Source organism: Silurus aristotelis (genome assembly GCF_946808225.1).
Source record: "Silurus aristotelis genome assembly, chromosome: 4".
Classification (NCBI taxonomy): Eukaryota; Metazoa; Chordata; class Actinopteri; order Siluriformes; family Siluridae; genus Silurus; species Silurus aristotelis.
The window spans coordinates 25,757,014-25,779,430 of record NC_139577.1 but is presented as its reverse complement, the minus strand read 5'-3'; the positions used below and the strand labels follow the sequence as shown (position 1 = coordinate 25,779,430).

At 41.0% G+C, this 22,417-nt stretch overlaps 1 protein-coding gene across 3 annotated transcripts in view; it reads left to right on the top strand.

Moving 5' to 3' along the window:
• Positions 1-22,417, top strand: part of map3k21 (mitogen-activated protein kinase kinase kinase 21) — a 23,068-nt gene extending 651 nt beyond the window's left edge. Inside the window, exons 1-11 of one of the 3 annotated variants that reach the window (XM_083538987.1) lie at positions 1-820; positions 10,922-11,102; positions 12,397-12,545; positions 13,196-13,371; positions 16,527-16,767; positions 16,884-17,006; positions 18,016-18,090; positions 18,997-19,147; positions 19,943-20,037; positions 20,123-20,806; positions 21,665-22,417. The exon at positions 1-820 is cut by the window's left edge and continues 640 nt beyond it. In XM_083538987.1, the coding sequence (XP_083395113.1) occupies positions 70-820; positions 10,922-11,102; positions 12,397-12,545; positions 13,196-13,371; positions 16,527-16,767; positions 16,884-17,006; positions 18,016-18,090; positions 18,997-19,147; positions 19,943-20,037; positions 20,123-20,806; positions 21,665-22,050 (3,012 nt within the window). In that variant the 5' untranslated portion in view covers positions 1-69 and the 3' untranslated portion in view covers positions 22,051-22,417. Of the gene's footprint in view, positions 821-10,921; positions 11,103-12,396; positions 12,546-13,195; positions 13,372-16,526; positions 16,768-16,883; positions 17,007-18,015; positions 18,115-18,996; positions 19,148-19,942; positions 20,038-20,122; positions 20,807-21,664 lie in introns of all 3 variants that reach the window. The other 2 variants (XM_083538986.1, XM_083538988.1) reach the window with 2 other exon arrangements.

Here is a 22,417-nt window from a genome sequence, read left to right as displayed (position 1 = left end):
TGTTTGCTTTCCTCCTCCGCCCGGATCATCAGCGCGCCCACCTTATGGTGCCACCGCAGGCGCCGAGTCATGGATGTTCCCCGGGCCGTTTTCCCGAACGGTGATGGCCGACTAGAGGAGCACGGCTGGCCGGAGAGCTCCGCGTCCTCCTCCTCCCCCCCCACGAACGCGGCGGCGAACACGCGCGCGCGCTCGCTGTGGACCGCGGCGTACGACTACGAGGCGAGCGGCGAGGACGAGCTCAGCCTGCGGCGCGGTGACGTGGTCGAGGTGCTCTCCAAAGACGCGGCGGTCTCGGGTGACGAAGGCTGGTGGACCGGCAAGCTCAACCACCGCGTGGGCATTTTCCCCTCCAACTACGTCACCTACCAGCCGCCCGCGGGCTCCTCGCCGTCCTCGTCCGATCCTTTGCGCATCCCGTTCGGCGCGCTCGTCCTCGAGGAGATCATCGGCGTCGGAGGCTTCGGCAAGGTCTACCGCGGCACATGGCGCGAGCGGGTGGTGGCGGTAAAGGCGGCGCGCCAGGACCCAGACGAGGACATCACCGATACCGCCGAGAGCGTCAGGCAGGAGGCCAAGCTGTTCGCCATGCTGCGCCACCCGAACATCATCCGACTCGAGGGCGTGTGTCTGGAAGAGCCCAACCTGTGCCTGGTAATGGAGTACGCGCAGGGAGGCACCCTAAACCGCGCGCTCACCGGCAGACGCATCCCGCCGCACATCCTGGTCAACTGGGCCGTGCAGATAGCCAAAGGCATGCAGTACCTCCACGAGGAGGCCGCCGTTCCCATCATCCACCGCGATCTGAAGTCCAGCAACAGTAAGAGACTTTTTGGTCGAAGTGAAATTAAAACCTGAAAGAGTTCTGAATTTATTATGGTCTCAAAAGTCTACTAGTATTGACCACAATGTCAGTTTTACATCATAATATTGTGCAGACCTGTACAGCACCATTCAAAGTCCTCTTATCTCCTCTCATAGGGCTGCTGCAGTTTGTTCTGCTTCACTCAGTCTGACTGTCATGTTCCTGATGACTTCCACAATTAGTGTGTTAATCATTCATTCTCATGCTCATTTAGAAACCCAGTCCAACAAACCGGCATGTTTCTGATCTGGTTTTTTCCCCCAAATGTGTCTGATGTAAAACTTTCCTTTGGCTTCTGATCTGATTCACTTCTGAACAACGTGTTTTAGCGTACAAACGAAGGCTTTTAGAAGCACGATTCGGTTCGACGCACTTTCTGGGTAAATAATCACTTAGGCCTTGTTCCCGTGTGCAGCCAGTCTGACTTCAGTGACCGCATGGGCTCAGTACACAGATAGAGTGCTGTAGGTTGGAGATTAGGAACCTCTTTGCCCCTGTGTGCAAACTGTTCACCATCTGAAGTGCTCGTCTTGTGGGGAAAAATAAGGATTTGGAGTTTGATCATTTATAAATCATTTGATTGTTTATAAAGCTGCCAAAATTGGGGATTGATTAGGTATGATTATTATGCATGGAGTGTATGGAGTTATCACATCAGATATCATGCAAAGACACCCGGGAACTTTCTTCCATGCAATTTTGTGTAAAAGACTAGTTGTGTGATAAAGGGATGAACATAAACTCTCGGATATCGCTATGTGAAATGGCATTCATGTCCATTTGTCGATCCAGCCGTTTTAGAGATGCTGCTAGGACCTCCTGAATAGCGCATACAGGACAAAACGTGTTTTGCTTTTATTAATCTAACGTTTAGGTTTGCACTTGTTGGTGCAGTGAAGCGAGAGGTTTTTGAAAACCATGGTTTTTCGCGTCATTTGATTATATGGATACATCTGATACTTTGGAACGTGTTCTCCACGAGAAAGTCGAAGGCTTTTTCATTAGTGACTGAAACACAAGGCTGAGTTCACTGAGGTTAGAGGTTTTCTACCATGGAAAAGGGCCATCTCCAGGTTTCTTGTGTGTGTTGGTTAGTTCCACTCTCATGAGGATGTGAAATGAAGTAAGGGTTTGAACAGCTGGTCTCTCCAAAGATCTCGCCTGCATGCCTCTAAAACACTAACAAAACCCCACCATGCCTACAAATGATCATGTGCTTATTTTCCAATAGTATTTAGACCAGGGATTCCTGCTATAAATAGTTTTTAATTGGTTGTGATTGCTTTCGTTTTTATACTATGGTTTGAAGGGGTTGGTATTAAGTTACCACATTGGTGCCTTTGTCAAACTTCCCCCAGCGCCCAGTGATGCAGGAGACGTGTTCCATTTCTAAACATTGGAATGAGGAAATTCCTGCATAACTAGATATTTTTCTAAAATAGAAATGTCTCATAAAGAACTGTTTTAGAAACTAACGTTAACCCTTTGCCCCAGACCTAAAGGGTAGAAGTCAGACAGCTTAAAAAAATTTTCAGGTTGTTCTGTACTATTGTATTTGTGACTGGTCTTTAGAGAATCGTGTGTGAATTTTGAACATCTTGTTGTTCCAGATAAGAAAAATCTAGTTATGCAGTTCTGGACGAAAAGAAAACATTTGGCAGATTTCACAGTAAACATGGACAGTTTTGATGGTTTGTGCGATGGCCCACATGATTAGATCAGCTCCACGGTTCCCCGACAGTGACTTTCTTTTCGACCATATTGCTTCAGATATGGTTAAAAAAAACACCATTGCATGTAACATCTCGGCTGTTTTCCTGAGAAAGCAGCTCAGGAAAGGACTTAGTATTGCATGACCCTTGTGATTCCCACAGGATGAATGCTACGATTTAAACAGTGCTGCTAATCCTTTAACCCTGAAAAGGGCGGATGAAAGTAAATTGACTGCTTTGCATTGTCGCACGTCTGAGGAAACCTCTGAGCCTGGAGGAGTAGAGCGTTTTAAAGTGTGCACTAGATATTAAAATGTTTGCTTTTGCAAGCCGAAATGCCTCCGGGAGTTTATAATGAAGCGCCGCAAGCCTCGATCGGGACACGTGTGAACGAATGATCGTGATAGTATTGAAAACAAATCTGATTGCAACACCAGCGTTCTTCTGAAAGCTTCAGCCCCGGTGCACGAGAGGCAGCGAAGCGCGGCAGTGTCCACCCCCGTGTTCTCATGTAGCATCTACCGTTAACCCAGTGCAGTTTGTTTGTCCTTCCACGGGTTTGTGACGAACAACACTAGAAGCTTGCTGACCTTAATTGAAAAGTAGTGTGTGTGTTTGCACAGGTCTGAACTCGCGCCACCACCCACTGTGCGCCAGAGCTTTTCTGACAGGCCACACTTTCAGCTCGCCTCGTAAGGAGGAGCGCGGTGAATAAGGCAGCCCACGGGTCATTCAACTGTGCCATTGTTCACCCGGGAGAAGGTGAAACAAACGTTGTTCGAGAGATACACACAGCTTTCTCCTCAAAGCGCCGGACGCACTACCCTTTAATTCGAATATCACGAAAATCTACGTTCTCCCGCGTCCACATGTAAAAATCCGCAATTATCCTTTAAGACCGAGGGGGGAAAAAGTCAGCGAAATAGTGTTTGTGTGCCCTAATCTTTTAATACCTCACTCGAAGGAATGTCTCTAATGAGGGGGCAAAAGCTTAACACAAGTTTGTACAATGGAGTGGTCAAGCACCGGTTGCTAGGTGACCGCCGTCCTAAGAATGGCCGACTCCTCGGGCTGAAAGGCTTATTTTCTATTATATTTAATCTCCTCAATGGCAGCTGCTTTCTCTGTCGAGGAGCATGTGTAATGTTGAACTGCACACAGCAGTCATACTGAAACCTGGGCCGGCGCCAAAGCCTCGGCGCACACGTTAATATTCAGTTTCAACCGCGTGAAAAAAGTTTGAAGAATCTCCGGAACGCGAAGCTTTTCGAGAAGGCATGCCACTCAGAACAGAGATCGTTGGAGGAACGTGTAGTAGTTTAGCGACTCTATTAGCGATAACTGAAAGCTGAATGCTGTAATGTTCAGAGTTATAATATGGATTTCAAATCTTATTTCCATTTATTCATTTTTCAAACAATTGAGCAAATTCCTCAATTTACTGCCTTTGAAAGTATTTCTTGGTTTTATCAAGCAGATTTCACAACAATGATTAATTATTCCAGCACATTTGCTCTCACATTATATTGGGCTTAAAATAAGTTAGCAAAGGCTCTTGTTTTAGTATTTCAGTACTTTTCCCAGTACTATTGTTTTTGTCAGTCCGTGATCAATACTAGCTGATGTGCCTTTTCTGGAGGTGAATAATATTCTGTATGATAATTTTGACTGAGATTGAACCATTGGCTGATATACACTTAATGCTATAAACTCTCTGTGTTGGGTTTAGCCAACAAGATACTGTGGATGTGGCAGATAGGGCTTCTGTAATTATACAAATAGGGTTGTAGCTATTGATTATTTTAGTAATCAAGTATTCTACTGATTATTTCCACCGATTAATCGAGTAATTGGATAGGAGTTACTTTTTCCTTAATTTAAGAGCAATACTAAATATACACAAGAAAATAAATTGCTGAAATAGCACACAAGGAAATCGGTGCATTTAATTGCATGTAACATTAAAAAAAATATGAATAAAAAATTTGGAATTGCGAGTGGGGAAAAGTTGTAATTAGGCAACCTTTTTTTTTTTCTTCTTCAATGAATTTTTTCTCAAATATATTTTTTCTACTCCAAAAATGTTCTTTGAGTTTTTCTGTGTTTACCTGGTCAGAGCGCGCATCACTGTTAATGGTCCGTGGGGAAACGCAATGTTTCGTATGTAGTTAAACTGACAAAACGAAGCATCAATGATTTTTATTTTATTTTGTATTTGAATTACTCGAGTTACTCAAGGAATCGTTTCAACCCTTTATACAAATGTATTATTGAGTTGATTTCAGTCATAGAATTATCTGCTTTCACTCTGCTGGGACCTGAAACTCCACATACTGCTATCAAGGGTGCAAATTATTTTGCACCATTTACAGAATAGAGAACGCGATTTGTATTCGTATGAAAACTAGTAACAAAAGTTCTAACTTTGCACCAAGAATCTGAATTCTGTACAGTATGTAATTTTAAGTGATTTTTTGGCGTTCAAGAATTGCAATACTATAACAGTACGGCTCTTCACCCGAACACCAGGAGTCAAACCCAGACAAAGCTTCCGCCAAGGGAGCAAAACTGGCCTGATTGGGAGAAATGTTATTAAACAGGGGTGTCCAATCTTTTCCACAAAGGTCTGGTGTGAGTGCAGGTTTTCATTTCACCCAAGCAAGCCCACACCAGATTCTACCTGTTTATATCTCATGATTTTCATTTTCACTGATTCGAGTGTGGCCTTTAAATGGTTGGAATGGAAACCTGCACCCCCAATTCTTTTTGTGAAAAGGAATGGCATAATATTTCTCTGCTGCCAATCAACATGGCACTAGCTAATTGTGGTCATCTGTGAGCTTATGTATATGTAGAAGAGGGCAGAGAGCGAGTTCTGCTGCACTGAGATTGGGGGGGGGGGGAGCCTAAAAAGATTAGACATTCAAATAGTATTATCGTAGATATTGTACATAGAAAAAAAAAAAGGAAAAAAAAGTTGTTCCTTGTTTAATCACTATTTCTTTCTTTGATTTGAAACACGAGTGTCACTTTCCAGTATAATACAGAGACACCAATTCAGTCTACAGCATAATAGTAGGTTTTAAAACTGGTTGCATAATTGCTGTTTGGGATAATAATATATTACTGGAAGTGTTCTGCTGCCAGTGCTTTAACTACTGGTTCTTAAAGCTGCTCCAATTTCAGAATCAACCTAAACATTAATTTAGGGTGTAAGTGGCATGTTTGCTGCTTTTAGGTTGCAGCTGGATGAAGTATGACCCTTGCAGAACATTTAACTTTGACTACTTTTGGGAAAGGTGTCCGTTTCCGTCATAACTTTTAAACGTTTTTTTAATGCTGCAAAAAACAGCTGTGGTAATGTTCATGCTAACCGCCCTAACCTGTTTCAAATAGTCTCACGATACACATCTTCCTGTGTAGAGATATATATAAAAAAAAAAAAAAACACTAGGCACTAGTGCTGCACGATCAATCATATCGCATTCGCTTGTGCCATTAGATGACGGCAAATGTTGCGATTTGAAACAAACGAGTGCATGTGTGGACACTCTCTGAGAACAGTTTGCAGATTTTCCACGCCGCTAACGAAACAAAAAAAGTCCAGATACTCTTTCCGAGTGTGCAGACCGGGAGAAGCAACTGTGCAACATTCGCTAAATGAAAGTTGCTACATCACGTGGCAATATGACATCTTCAGCAGATCGTACTGTTCCGGGTTGGAAGAAAGAGACGATAGGCGACGGTTCATCAGACAGAGATTTCTTTTACTTTTCATTCACTTTTGCTACGCCGCCTTCCCACAAACATTCCCATACACATATCCCCATACAAGCCATCAGCTCTGCCTGGTCTCTCTCTCTCTCTCTCTCTCTCTCTCTCTCTCTCTCTCTCTCTCTCTCTCTCTCTCTCTCTCTCTCTCTCTCCCCCCCCCCCCAGTGTCTGTTAACTCCTGAGCAAGATTCTATATGGCCATTTTCACAAATACACATTTCAGCATTATCGCTAATCTGTGTGCATTTTTGTTGATCACCAATGAACTGAACTCATGATACCATTTATTATATCGCAATATTGACCACAATAATCTCAACATGACATTTTCCCCAAATCGTGCAGCCCTACTAGGCACCAGTCCATAAACGCAATGACAAACTACTGACTTTGCATTCACTCCCAGCTCCGCATGCTCTCTCAGTAGTTCTTGTACACTTTGCTGGCCACAAGCTTGAGAAAGTTGGAGGTTGCAGTCAGCAGTGTATGGACTTTAGTGCTCGCCATACAGTGATATTTTTTTAATCAAAATAATTATAATTGTTTTTTCACTTGACTAGCAAGATTTAGTTGGATTTTAAAATGTATCGGTCTGAATCTGTTAGCTATGAGAAACGATTCTCACTTTAACAATCACTGGGATGAAAAGGGACACTTAAAATTAACACACGCATTTTTACTAACGAGAGAAAAAAAAATCCCCCAAAATGCCAAACCTGTCAAATCTCGGTGTCCGTTAAGTATGTTTTGATGGACTGCAATACTTATAGCCTTTTGGAGAAACTTTTTCTATGTTCTAAGTTTTGAATCTTAAACATATTTAACATTTTCCACCAAATTGTGTAACAAAACTAAGCTTTCACCATGAACATAACCATAGAAGTTGACATGGCGCTGAGAGAGAGAGGAAAGCTCTTATCCGCTAATAATAATAATAATAATAATAATAATATTTTATTTATAGAGCACCTTACAACAGCCAAAAGGAGCACAAGGCACTTTCCAGTAAAAACAATAAAAGACAACAAAATATAACAAAATAAAATAACAGTCGAAACAAAGGCAATGTGTTAAAAGCTTGTATAAATAAATGTGTTTTCAACTGCGATTTAAAAACACTCAACACAGCGATGCTTCGAAGGTGTGCCGGAAGTGCGTTCCACAGCTTTGGTCCCTGGACGGCAAATGACCGGCCTCCAAACTTTTTATATTTGTACTTGGGAGTGACCAGAGAATTATGTCCAGAAGGTAATAAGTAAAAAGACCCGATTGATTTCGCAAAATGTAAGAAGTGAAATATTCGACTTTGAAATGCAGTGAAGTTCAAGTTGCCCCAAATGGAAATACTTCAGTGAAGTACAGATGTGAAAAAACTATTTAAGTACAGTAACATCACATTTATTATGTTTCTGAACACCACTGCTTTAAGGATGAAAGTGGGCATGTTTTGGTTTTTCTTTTATTACCGAATTTAAACGTGTCCGACTCTTGTAATATGGTCTGGCTTATCAGAATCTCACTGACTCATCACTTGTAAAATGTGAACTAGTTTTGACAAATTTTGGCGAATTTTAACTAAACCTGATTAATTACCGTAATTTCCGGACTATAAAGCGCATCCATATATAAGCTGCACCCACTGAATTTTACAAATATTTTGTTTTTAACATAAATAAGCCGCACCTGTCTATAAGCCGCAGGTACTTTACACAGGCTTTAACGAAAGACATGGTGTAACAGGTGAAATATTTTGCGATTCCTTTAAGAGCAGAGCGGCATTTTGGGAAAACCCTGGCACTGCATTTTTGCCGGTATTACTGTGTGTGTGCAAGACGAGAATTATGTCCTTATTATTTTCTGATGCTTATTTCTAAGTTTCTTTGACTAACCTAAAACGGTGTTGCCAAGAAAAATAAAGCACGAGTTTTGGAAACCTGTCTGTGCTTATGATGTCTGTTGCAACTGGAGTTAGCGAGCTCTCCCTTCACCCAGACTCAACGCGTTACAACGGCTTGTATCTAAACAGTAGCCGACCAAGTAAGTCATTGTTCACTGTCTTCCTCCTTCCTTTTACAACTATTTCTCTTGGGAGTTTATCTTTTGGCATCGTCGTAGGAAAAAAGTAGCGGCTTCGGTACTGTTAGTGAATTGGTGCAGAAGCTCTATTTTAGCATTAAACCGTAGTTTTGACATGCACTCCTAGAAGTTCTGGCTTTAGGATCTGGTATTTGTGTGGTCTTGATTATATTGGTCCTATAGGAAATGTTGTCGTGGCTTTCCCAGGAGACCCTGCAGTAACACTGACAAAGGGTTTTGAAAGGGTCATGTTCTAGTCGCAAATCTTTGCCACTTTTTTGCACTTGTTTACTTTTCCATGCAGCTGAGTGGTGAGATTTTTCCTCGCCTCTTTTACTTATGTGGGGCTGGAAATGTGTTTAAGGAGGCAAATATACACAACCTGAAATAGTAGAAGATAAAGCACTGCATTAGACTAGCAGCCTTTGGTGACTGTGCAAAGGATTCTTTTTTTAAAAAGCGATTTGGTTGATAAGGTTGTGTTGTTCATGTTATTTTGACCTTTGGGAACCAGGAATATTTTAAGTTGCAGCCATGTCTAGATATGAAGGATCTAGAAAGGAAGAAATCGGGTCATGTGTTTGTGCAATACAACTAATCTCATATGATGACTTGAACTTTGGTGCACGAGACAGACCTGGACTGCTGCCTGTTAGTTATTTGAAATCGATTTATAATAAGAAATGACTCACTTATAGCAGCAAAATTACCATCACACTTAGAGTGTTTGAAGGGTTTTTATGGTAAATCAAACTCTATGAGCTGCTGTTCCTCCTGTGTCACTTGTTCGTTTTCCATGTATTCAAATGTAAATTCTATTGGTCCCAAGCACAACTTTTTATTTTTATTTTTTTAAAGCTGTGAATTTACATGCTCAATAATTGAACTTGTTTTTTGGGTAGAAACGTGTAAATACAGTAGGTGAAGTATGTGTGATTTATTATGCTGTGCAACCTCAGGTTGAGGTATTTCTGAACGTGAGTCGTGAAATTGCCAACATCTATAATAAATCGGTGTTTACTATCTAATATATATATATATATATATGAGTAATGCAGGCAAATGAACTAACATATGGGGATGTGGGAGTGAGTGGATTTTCTGTTTGAGGGGCCAGAAGAAGCTTCCAGAAGGCCTTCTTCCCCATGTTGTGTATTAAGGGAGTGGAAGAGTTTCCCTGACTGCAACAGATTTGAGTCCATTGTTCAGATGGCTGAAGTCCTTCACTATCTTCCTGGCCTTGGTCCAGCTATGCATGCTGTAGATAGACTGCAGGGAGCAAGGAACTCAGTGCAGATGGTACACTCAGCTGAACACACCACTCTTTAGAGGGCCCACCTATCATTCTTGCTGCTCTTCGCAATACCAGGCTGTGATGCTTTCTGTCAGAGTACCCTCGATAATGCTCGTGTGAAGCTTCTTGTGTAAATTAGAGGTCAGTCTGAAGTGTCTGCATTGATCAGTGCCTGGACCTCTTCACCAAGATGTTCATGTATGGACCACTATGTTTATTTGGGCCCAGTTTTTTTTTAAGCAGTTGGTAGGTTTTGTGCTGAAGTCAGCTATTGGCTCCTTTGTCTTGCTGACTTTCAGGAGGAGGTTGTTCTCTAGGCTTTTAATCTTCCTCATGTATGCCATTTCATCTTAATCAGAGATGTGGCCACAAAGTCATAAGGAAGTGAGTACCAGTACCTCAGGTGGCCCATGACACACCCCTGTAGGGCTTTATTGCTGAGGCTCAAGCGAGAGAGAGGTATGTTTAGCAACTGGACTGTTTGTAGTCTGCCTGTCAGGACGTCCACTTGGGATCCACTGATGAAAGTCCTAGGTCCTTCAGTGAAGTTCTGAGAAGTGTAACGCTGAACTGTCATCACATTTCAGTCGTCACACCATTTTTATCATTTCCCTTAACAGTGTTTGGGACGATATGCAAACTGTTGTGGGTCTGTGTTGTGTAGTCAAAGTCTGCATACCGTCCCAATCACTGTTCTCTCTTCTCACCAACATGACCCCAATTCTTCAGAATGGCACAGATTCACATAATGACCTCGACTGAACTACAGCACAAACACTGCAGCTTGCCAGCTTATCTTTTCTAAATAACTGTATTGTTCACAGCCATACTGGTTTGACTGTTACTGTAGTGGATCTATCTATCTATCTATCTATCTATCTATCTATCTATCTATCTATCTATCTATCTATCTATCTATCTATCTATCTCTCTATCTCTCTATCTCTCTATCTCTCTATCTCTCTATCTATCTCTCTATCTATCTCTCTATCTATCTCTATATCTATCTCTATATCTATCTCTATATCTATCTATCTACTTACTTAATCTGTTTGTTTGATTTCTTGTGCTGGTTTTGATTAAAAAGATCACCATAGAGACCAAATTATGACTAAATATAATATAAATATTTTACATGAATGAAAACGGTAGGTTGTGTTTATCATTTGTGCGTCTGCATTCTTTTGTTTCCTCCACCAGTTTTACTACTTGAAAAAATCGAGAACAACGACATCGGTAGAAAGACACTGAAGATCACTGACTTTGGCTTGGCTCGAGAGTGGCACAAGACTACTAAAATGAGCGCTGCTGGCACATACTCGTGGATGGCTCCTGAAGTGATCAAATCCTCTCTGTTCTCCAAAGGCAGTGATGTGTGGAGGTAAGGCAGTATACCAAAATAAACGACTACATAAAATGATTTTTGTTCGTTTGACTTACTAATAATGAGATGAAAAAGATGTAGTGTGCAAGTTATAATTCTTTTTGAGCTTAGATTTTTTTTTTTATGTTATAAAGCCATGATGAAATGAGTTTTACTCGTTCACTTAATGCAGTGCATTGTGTTCTATTAAACTTTTCTACGCTGTATTTCACGTTTTATGTTTAACTTTTATGTACTTATTTACTTAAACATGGTAATGTGTACAAGAATGTAGTCAAAATGTATTGTATTAATAGGAAAAAGCTGCTGCTGCTGATGTGGTCGGCTTGGTGCCACTTATTAGAACATTCTGATGTCGGTGTCCAGATAATAGGATCTGTACTATCAATAACTAATCTTATTAGAAACAGTATTAGTGGAATTACATGCATTCTATACATGTGGGCATTATGATAAAATTATCGCCTCACACTGTCCTATATACAAATGTCTGACCTGATTTGTATGTGCTCTTTAAACATGTACTCCACATGTAGTCCCTATTTGCTGCTTTATTAACTTCCACTGTTCTGGGACGCTGTTCCACTCGATTTTGAAATGGGATTGTAGATATTCCTGCTCATTTGACTTTTAATTCTACCACATCCATTAATATTGTGTAATTATATCGCTGCAACTTTGTTTAAAATAGTTTGGGGGGGAAATCATATAGCAGTGTATACTGAGATCATTAAAGTATACAGTAGCATACTTTTGACAATACTGCCCCCTACTAAAGTACTAAATATACTGTTTGTTTCTTAGACAAACCGAGCTTAAGGATTTCATTAGCACTTTCACAACCCAGTTTTGAACACTTTACAAAAAACCTGCAATTTGGCTAAGATAAAGCATTGGAGAAGCTCCAGAGGTTTGTGGGTGAGGGGAAAAAACTGAAAGGCAGTGAGACAAAATTTTAACTGAATATTGCCACTAATTTTACATCCAGAATAATGTAAGACCTTGTCATATGCTTATTTCAAATCGAATAAAATTTTATTTCACTTACACGTTCTTACAGAGTACACGTAGTGAAATGCTTATGACGACTGTCCAACATCATAATAGAAATAGAATATAAAAAAAGAAAAAAGTGTAAAAATATGGATGGGGAAAAAAGACAAATATGGACATTAGTTCAGATTTAAACTTTCCTAGTTTGATTGTCACTATAGTGTCCATGTGCTGATGCTCATTAGGCTGTATGCATTAGCAGAAAGAACCATATAGAGATCTGTTTCTCTCCTCTTAGTTACGGGGTGCTTCTCTGGGAGCTGTTGACAGGAGAGGTACCTTATCGTGGAATTGATGGTTTGGCAGTTGCCTACGGAGTGGCTGTCAACAAGTTAACCCTCCCCATTCCATCCACCTGCCCCGAGCCTTTTGCCAAGCTCATGGAAGGTATGTGTCATTGGTTCATAAGCCAATAACCATTTCCAGTATCCTACACTCGTTTCACCTACATTGAGAGATTTATGTTCTCCACCTGTCAAGATACATAATGCCGAGTGGTTTTCATGAACAACGCTAAGTTAATAATCTAATCAGTATCCACAAGGAGGGTGAGGAACCCCTTTTTTTTTATATATAACCATAGAATTCCATGTAGAGCTGAAGATCACATAGTGTGTGAGAGAGAGAGGGAGAAAGAGAAACATCTGTAAGCTCACCCTCTTTTCTCTTAGTCTTAGGTAAGAACCATAATGCGCTACCTACCAATACCCTGCATGTGCACCAGAGCCGGTGTGCAACCACGCCCCCAACAGCCACTTTAATATATGACGACATGCCCCGGTGCTCTTATTTCGAGCAACTGATCCAAAATATCTTATTCATACAACTGAGCAGTTGAGGTTTAAGGACCTTGCTCATGGTCCTAACATTGAGCCCTTGGTGTGCTGGTATTTGAATTCGCCACCAGCCAAACAGAAGTCCAACATCTTAACCACTGAGCTAATTCGAAACATTTAGCAATTCGGTAACTTTGATTCCGGAATTAGAAACGATTGATTTGTACCCTCCAGCTCAATGCAAAACGTTTGTGACCTTAGAATGCTGGGAGCAGGATCCCCACATCCGCCCGATGTTCACCACCATCCTGGAGCAGTTGACAGCCATAGAGGAGGCCGTGATGGCCACCATGCCACAGGACTCCTTCCACTCCATGCAGGAGGATTGGAGGGTGGAGATCCAGGAAATGTTTGATGAGCTACGGACTAAAGAGAAGGTCAGTTCATTAGTAACCTTGAAGTGCATGAGAGTACCTTGATCGCAAAAGGGGTTTACTTTTCTATAGAAAGTAGTTTTCATGTTCATATATACAGATAATATCTACAGATTGGTGTTTGATAGATGACTGTATTTGCTTGGATCCCAGCTTTCTACCAGTAAGCAAAAAGTCACAAAAACTTCGAAGGACTTTTGTAGAAATGCGGGCTGATACTGTGTGCAGTTGCACATGCCAGAGATATGTCTATATTTAGTTAATTTTTTAGCACTAACCCTGAAGAAACTATTATTGTGCATTGATCAGTGACTACCGTATTTTCCGGACTATAAGCCGCTACTTTTTCCGCACGTTTTGAACCCGCGGCTTAAACAACGAAGCGGCTAATTTATGGATTTTTCCTGGGTTTTTCCCGGTTTCACAAGCTTCAAGACAATACACTGAGCGACATAACATTAGACCAATGAAATTTCCAAGCGGAAACGTTCCTGTGTTCTGAGCTGCACGGCATCGGGAGAAAAACTTCACCGATGGTGATTTTTAAACGCACGACGATGCCAAAAGAAAAGCTTTCGAGAGAAACAGTTGTAAAAGGAAGGAGGAAGACAGTTAACAATGACTTTCTTGGTAGGCTACTGTTTAGATACAAGCCGCTGTAACGCGTTGAGTCTGGGTTAAGGGAGAGCTCACTAACTCCAGTTGCAACAAAAATCATATAAGCACAGACAGGTTTCCAAAACGCGTGCTTTTTTTTTTCTTTTTTCTTGGCAACAGCGTTACGGGTTAGTCAAAGAAACTTAGAAATCAGCATCAGAAAATAATAAGGACATATTCCTCGGTCTTGCACACATGCAGTAATACCGGAAAAATGCCGCGGCAGGATATTCCCAAAATGCCGCTCTGCTCTTAAAGGAGCCACAACATATTTCACCTGTTACACCGTGTAACAGACACTGTTTTTCATTAAAGCCTGTGTAAAGTTCATTAGTTTCAGTGTAGAAACCTGTGGCTTATAGACAGATGCGGATTATTTATGTTCAAAATAAAAATTTGTCAAATTCAGTGCGTATATATGGGTGCGCTTAATTGTTCGGAAATTACGGTAGTCTTAAACATGCTAAATCATTGAAGGTTGAATCCTCTGCTGCTGCTTGTTAAAACCAGTTACATGGATTTATTTAAATAAGATAAGGTGTACCTTTATTCGTCCCACAGCGGGGAAATTTCCCTGTTACAGCAGCAAAGAAAAAAAGTGCAAATATTTAAAGTAGACAGTACATATATTTGTCAGTGTATAAATACAAAAGAATAAGAGACAAAAAATGCAGTAGTTAACCCTTTAAACAAATTGCACATAGTATGTATTACGGTTACTGGTTCACTTTGATTGTGCAGTCTAATTGCAGCAGGGAGGAAAGACCTTCTGTCGTGCCTTCAGACACTAATGATGTAACACTCTGTCACTGAAGGAGCTGCTCATAGACAAAACTTTCATACAGTGGGGGTGAGAGTCGTTTTCCAGCAATGATGATAGTTTAGCTACCATTCTCCTTTCTCCAACCTCATGTACAGTGTCCAGGGGAATCCCCAGGACTAAGCTGGACTTCCTGATCAGCTTGTCCAGTCTCTCTATTGCAGACAGGAAGATGCTGTTGCACCAGCAGACCACATCATAGAAGATGGCTAACCACAAAAAAAGTAAAAAACAAACAAACAAATAAAAAAAAAAGGTCTTTAGTAGCTCTCCCTGCCCTCCAACAGACCGTAGTCTCTTCAGCAATAAGAGCCAGCTCTATCCTTTCTTATCAATTGCTTCAGTATTATCTGTTTAGTCCAGTTTGCTTATCAGATGAACACCCAGGTATTTGTAAGATCCTACTCTCTCAATGTCCCTTTTCATATACATTTATTGCAACCTGTATGAAATTGGCTTTGAAACAGGGTTGAACATATGTAAGTTAAAATCTGAGTTTCCTCAGGAACCTATCAAGTGGCAGACTGCAAGTGTGTCTAGTCTTCACCTTGCACTTTGAACCCTTTTTAAAATTTTCATTAAACTGGAAAACATACACCGCAATGCTGGGAGTATAAAAAAAGAAACTATAGTCAGTGCAGTGGTACAGTATTTGTTAAAGTGTGCTAAAATAAGTGGAATATTGAAATAATAATGTAAAACACACACTTACATTCACATCTTTTATTACCCAAATGGGGTGGCATATGATCTGAGCACAACCTCTAAAGCAATGCTGCACTCATGCATCTGTTTCTAAAGCCAACTTCTGCACCTGACGCACAGCTCAAGGACCCAACTTCTTTGATGGACCATTGCGAGGTCTGTTTCGAGTGGAACCCGTCTTGGAAAACCCTGACCACTGTACTGTATCTCAGTTTCAGGTGGTTACTGATCTTATAGCCTCAGCCATCTTTGTGGAGAGCAACAATTCTAATTCTTAAATCCACAGAGAGTTCTTTGCAATGAGTGGCCATGTTGAACATGCAGTGGTCAGTATGGGAGAACTGGACTCAAACACCACGTTTATCTGCTCTAATACAAGATACACAAATTTGGTCCTGTCAAAAAGATTAAAAACATGAAAATGATGAATAGGACATGGATTTGGGGTGTACTCATTTTTGGTGCCAGCTATTTTGACACTAATGGCTGTATGAGGAGTTATTTTTTAGAGGACAGTAAATCTGTACAAGCTGCATACTGACTAAAATATATCCAAGTTTCATTTTTATTGTTTTGTCCCTTGAGAGGGTTGTACTAAAATGGTTACTGAAATGTGAAGGGTGTACTTACTTTTGTGAATGTATATATAGATAGATAGATATTACACACCACTAATTTAGTGCTTTATCAGCCTTGATGTACCACATATGTAAATAATTACCATCATCGAAAATGTTCCTGTACTATCCCCATTTCCCTGTACTGAAGAAAGCTGTTTACTCAAAACTGGATACTGGTTGCTGCTGTCAGACTCTGTAAGACTTATTGACGGAACATATTCTCTTATAAATAACGGATCTGATTATAGGAAAATGTGTGTGTTGTGTGCAGTTTTGCTTGTCAGACTACTTGGGCTTTTCTTGGTTTAACTACAGTTACATGAGAAAGATGTTCAACTTTCTGTGGTTTTTCTCAGGAGCTGCGTTCCCGTGAGGAGGAGCTGATGCGAGCGGCGCTGCAACAGAAATCCCTCGAGGAGGTACTAAAAAGGAGAGAGCAGCAACTGGCTGAGAGAGAGATCAATGTGCTGGAGCGTGAACTCAACATCCTCATCTTCCAGCTGAACAAGGACAAACCCAATGTGAAGAAGAGGAAGGGCAAGTTTAAGCGCAGTCGCCTCAAGCTGAAGGATGGCAACCGCATCAGCTTGCCCTCAGGTAACCCAGTTTAAGCGACTGTACTGTTTGGTGTGAATGCTGGGGTGTGTATAGTCACTGCTTCAGTAAGGTCTTAGTCAGCTTTGAATATTAATGTATATTTGTGTTTGTGTCAGATTTTCAGCATAAGATCACAGTGCAGGCTTCGCCATCGATGGAGAAGAGGAGGAGCCTGAACAGCACCAGTTCTAGCCCTCCCAGCAGCCCCACACTCATCCCCCGTCTGCGTGCCATCCAGTGTATGTACTGGTTCCACACACACACACACACACACACACACACACACACACACACACAAACACACATGGCATTTAGCAGATCCCTTGTCCAGAGCAAAGTGCAAAAGTGCTTTGAGTTTCTAGTCTCCACACACACACACACACACACACACACACACACACACATTGCACTCCCGGTTATCTCATCTTATTTAACTTCTACACTGGTTTTTCAACGTTATTACCATTCTAGCTCCAGAAAAATGTTTTCAATTATAATTGATATTCATTTCAACTTTACCCTGCGCTCACACTGGCTGCAGCGTAACGTGTCCACAGAGATGACATGAAGCGAGCGAGGTAAGAGACGGCACCGGGTGAAGTTTAATATGATGCAAATGAGAAGCAAAGCAATTCGCCGACATGCGCCAGTGATATGTAAAACATCGTCTGTGTGTTTAGGTCTACTCACAGCTCCCGAGTCGGTCAGGGATGCTCGTCACGCTACTGGTTGTGTTCAAGTTACCCAAAAATCTAACAGAACAGAGGACAGGGTTTTTTTTTATCACATAAAAAGGTTACAGAAACACTCAAACAAAAACAAATGCAGAGTTTTGAGAATAGTAGCAGATGCATTTATTTATTTATTTATTTATTAGAATTTGGGATCAAAATGAGAATTATCCCAAATGATCTGTAGTCAAATGGTGGTTTTTTTTTTTTCGTATATAGTTTGTATGGATATTGCACTAGCTCGACTATAACATTAGATAAAGACACAATTTCTTACTACTGGGTCCAGCATTGAGTGATTTTGAATAGGATTAGGTGTGAAATCATAGCCAGTGTGAATGCAGGGTCACAAAGTGCTGATTTTATAAATATATACTATTTTATATTGCAAAATATATTTTCATATTATACAAACACCAGGTTTATTGATGTAAAATAAAAATATTGGAACACCAGACTTTTCCTTTATGTGGTTCTTTCCCAGTGCACACTGTTTGACACGGTTCTTTCCCTTCAGTGGGCTGTTCCAGAGATCCTACACACAAGAACAGTATATATGTGTATCATCAAGATGTGGATATCACAAACGAGTGTAAGCCTCATACAGGGAGGAAAGGCAAGGATCATGTGATGTTAAAGTTTTTATTTTTTCTCCGTGTTTCCCTTTAACACAAGGGCCGGGATTTTGTACCTGTGGACTGCAGTTTAATCGGTTATTTTTCCACAAATTAACACTTTTAGCAGGGTGCAAACTAAGTGGGTTGAAGTTTCGTTTACATTCCGTGCTATTCCTTTTTACGTTTCACAAAAAACGGTGTGGTGCTGCTCAAAAGACAACATCTTGCTTTTTGTAATCAGCTTCAGAACCTCGTAGGTTTCACCAACGCACAATTAGCCTTTCACTGGGTGGATTCCAGACAATGCAAAATGATTACATAAAGCAAGATTTTATCTTTTGCCAGTAATCAGTAAACCAAAATGACTGAAAATGTGTTACTGTGTCGGAAATGGTGCCCTATCCACTGTTGTGTATGTAGAAAAATAAAGAATGCTGCACAGAGCACTGTTACAATACTATAATTAAATCTGCATCATATCCAGGAACAAATATAGCATCACACAGCCACCTGTGGGGTCCGAACCTAAGAGATTTTAGATGAACATATGGTACAAGATGATGGGCGCTCTTTGCACATTTCAGCATGGATAATTGTTTAGGTTGTCACATGTCTCTGAGTTTTGTGGTACAGTATTTTTTTTTCTTTGCATACCAACCCAAATGATGCAGTGCAGATAAATAATTTGTACACTTGGAAACAAGCTCAAAAGCGATGCACTATAATAGTGAATAGGTCATTGTTTCAGACACAACGCAAGTCATTTACCTGCTCAATATAAAATCAAGCAAATGCAAACCTGGCTTCTTGATGGATGTGTCACAGTGTGATTGGATTGAGAACATTAAACCTCATGACTGATACATTTTTCTCCACTGCAGTAACACTGGACGAGAGCAACAGGACGTGGGGCAGGAGCACTATCTATAAGCCTGAGGAGTTTGAGGATGCAAAGAAGGGCATTAAGAAGAAGGTTCGCACGTGGGGTCCGAGCTCCATTCAGACCAAGGAGAGAGGAAACAGTGCTGAAAGGTTTAACACTGAGCTTTTATCTGTTTGTGTTTCCTGACGTTGTTGGTGCACTCATGTTATTGGTTTATTGGACATCAAGAATTCTTCATGAACAAATGCAAAGTTTGCTTATTCTCACAATAGAATCAAGAAGATGAAGGAATTGTTTTTTGTAGAAGTATATTTGTTTAACTTCTTTATATTCTCTGCACCACTTTTGGATCTGAACTCTGTAGCTATAATATCTAATATATATAAAATATTGCAGAAATTTGAATATTTGTGTAAAAAAAAAAAGAAATCGACATTTTTGTAGGAAACGTTGGGACGCTGCCAGGATGGTGGGCATCTCCCGCCTTGTGAGGTGCCTTACTCTGGCCAGTGGTCTACAGGGTTCAGTGTGTTGGATCGTGTATTTTTCTGGGGGGTTTTTTGTTTCAAAACTGCATTTTAGTTTTTGCCTTTCCCCTTTTTATCTGCGTAGGCGGACACTGAAATTTTCCGCTAAATTATATAATGCAATTCGTTAAATTAACACATTATGATACACAATACACTGCTCCATACTGATCGCCATTTTTTAAGACTCCTGGGTAGGCTAGGTCATGTCTCAACTTACGATATTTTCAAGTTACGATGATGTCATTGTAACACGTCTCCGTTCTCGGGGACTGCCTGTATTTCATTTGTTATTTATAAAAAAAAAAAAAAAAAAACCTGAACACAGTGCATCCATTGCAGTTGGTTTTAAACTTGCCCTTAACTGTACTTTCATCATGGTTGTAAGCTCCTGCCTTGTTGATTACTTGTTTGCAGGGTTCGCCCCCTCTCGGATGGAAACAATCCTTGGTCTACTACTCTGCTGAAATCCCAGAAATCTGTTCCATTGGCTGCATTGTTTGCTGAGCAGGGTAAGCAAGAAATAGTACGCAGCCTCCTCCTTCCCATTCTCTTTTTACCTGCAGTATCACTAATATAATAAACATTCTTGTGTAGGGACGGCTAAAGACGAAACAAGCTCTCTCGATGGTACAGAAAGCAAGCCAAAGCAACTCAAGTTCCCCAATCAGGTCTATATTGATCTACCTCTGTGTAAGGACGAGCAGAGCGAGGGGCCTGGGGTCAGTATAGGTTGTGGGACTGAGAGCCAGGAGGAGCCAACCACATCCACCAGCTCAACCAGCACAACGCCGCAGCACACACCCACCAACAGTCTGAAGCGTGCAGGTGGGCGGCGGCACACTGACACAGTGTTGTACGGTTGTGCCTCGCTTCTAGCCGCTGTGGCTCTCGGCCAAGACCTGCGAGATGCCCACAAGGTCACACCCACTGATGAGGTGGAGCTTCGAGAAGACAGGAAGAAGCGGGAAGGCCTTTTTCAGCGTGCCACACGTTTCCGGCGCAGTTCCAGTCCACGCAGGGATGACAGCCTGCTGGTCATGTCCTCAATCTCAGAATGCACCTCGACCAAGTGTCTCCTTCACTTAGAATCTGAGGCATCTGAGCATAGCTCTGTAACTAACACACCACTCAACGGCTCTGGATTCCACAATATCAGCCAGATCGACAAAAACGTGGGCAGAAGTGAGAATCCGTGCCCACCGCTAGTACCACAGCATGGCACCACCTCTGGGTCCCGGCTCAGGAGGAAGAAATCCAGTCCTGCTGTCTGTCAGAATGGTGAGTAATAGAAGATGCTTCAAATGCAGTTATCTCTGACTGCGTTTACATTTCTGTTACTTGCTGAGTGAATGTTTCTGTAGTATTATTTTGGGATGTCCTATTGAAATTTTTTACTGAAACCTAGGACATTTGAAAATCCCTTAAATAAACATTTATATTACAAACCCTAATCAAAAATATGGTTAGTCTTACAAACCAACTAAGGCACGTTCCTTCAATGTGGGTACCTGACACAAGAACTGAAGGTCATAAGTTCAAATCACAGCACCACTGAGCTACCACTGCAGGGTCCTTAATCAAGGCCCCTAACCCTCAACTAATCAGTTGTAATTCGCTCTGAATAAGGGCGACTGCCAAATGTCGTAAAAATGGGAAATTAACTATAATTAAAAGTTTAATTATGGAATCAAAAGACATCATAAATACAGGTCAATGAGTCTAAGGAAATTGAAAAGGCATCAAATTAATCTTGTTATACAAAAACAAGGCAATACAGCAGTACTGCAGTTCTACTATGATGTGCATTTTTGGCCATCCGGATGAACTTGTACACCATTTCAGTCCAACTTTAGAATCTGATTTATTTCCACTATTTGTAGACAAATGGTTGTGGATGCCTGGCTTTACAGAGAGTGAAGGTTATTGTACAAGGGAAGGGGGGAATAAATCTGGAATGAGATGTTCAGCAAGCTCATGCAGGTGTGTTGTTTTTTTTTTTTTTTTTTTTTTTTTTTTTTTTTTTAATTGTCCACACACTTTTGGATATATATATGATACTTAGGATGAGCAGTCATATTGCTTTAATTCAGTCTTTTGTTTGTTTAAATATTGTTTGTTTTGGGGTTTTTTTTGCAGCTGGTACAAACTGTATGATGTCTAGCCCTGCTGGGGAGAGCTCTGGAGTAACGTCCTCCCAGAAAAAAACCCCAGAGGGCAGCCAGGAAAAGCAGACTCCCCCTGACTCAGTCTCCAGGCCCAGGCCATTGTCTTTGAGATCTAAACCTCACTGCTGGGGTCTTCTGAGGAGCAGAAACAAGAGCTACTCTCTAGGTCACTGCTCTGGAGAGAAGAGTGCGCAGAGCCTGGGCATCGTGCTGGCCTCCGAGGTCAAAATGGGCTGCTCTCTTTTAGACGTGGACACCGAGGGACAGAAACGAGACTGCACCGTTCCCCTTTGCCGAATTCAGAGCACACCAAGTCGTCCATCTGTCTTCGAACTGGAAAAGGAGTTCTTTTCCTAAAATGCGCTGCCTCTTCTCTCCTTCTCGAGCACAAACCAGCGTTCTAAATGAAATCCAGTTAATGATGACAAATGATTCTTCTGTGTCGAGGATTCGCAAAACAGTGGGGCATTTTAGCCCAAGTGTTAAGCTGCTGGAGTTATGTACTTTTTTTTTATTTTTATTTTTTTTATTTATATTTTGTTTATTTTGATAAGTAATTTAATATGAAAGGACGTACAAACAAAATGATCGGCATTCCATTTTTACTGAAGAATGGCCAGTGCGTAGTAGCTGAATGGTTTTTTTTGTTTTGTTATTGTTTGTTTTTGGTTTTTAAACACTACCACTTGTGCACATTACATGTTAAAAAAAAAAAAAGAAAAAA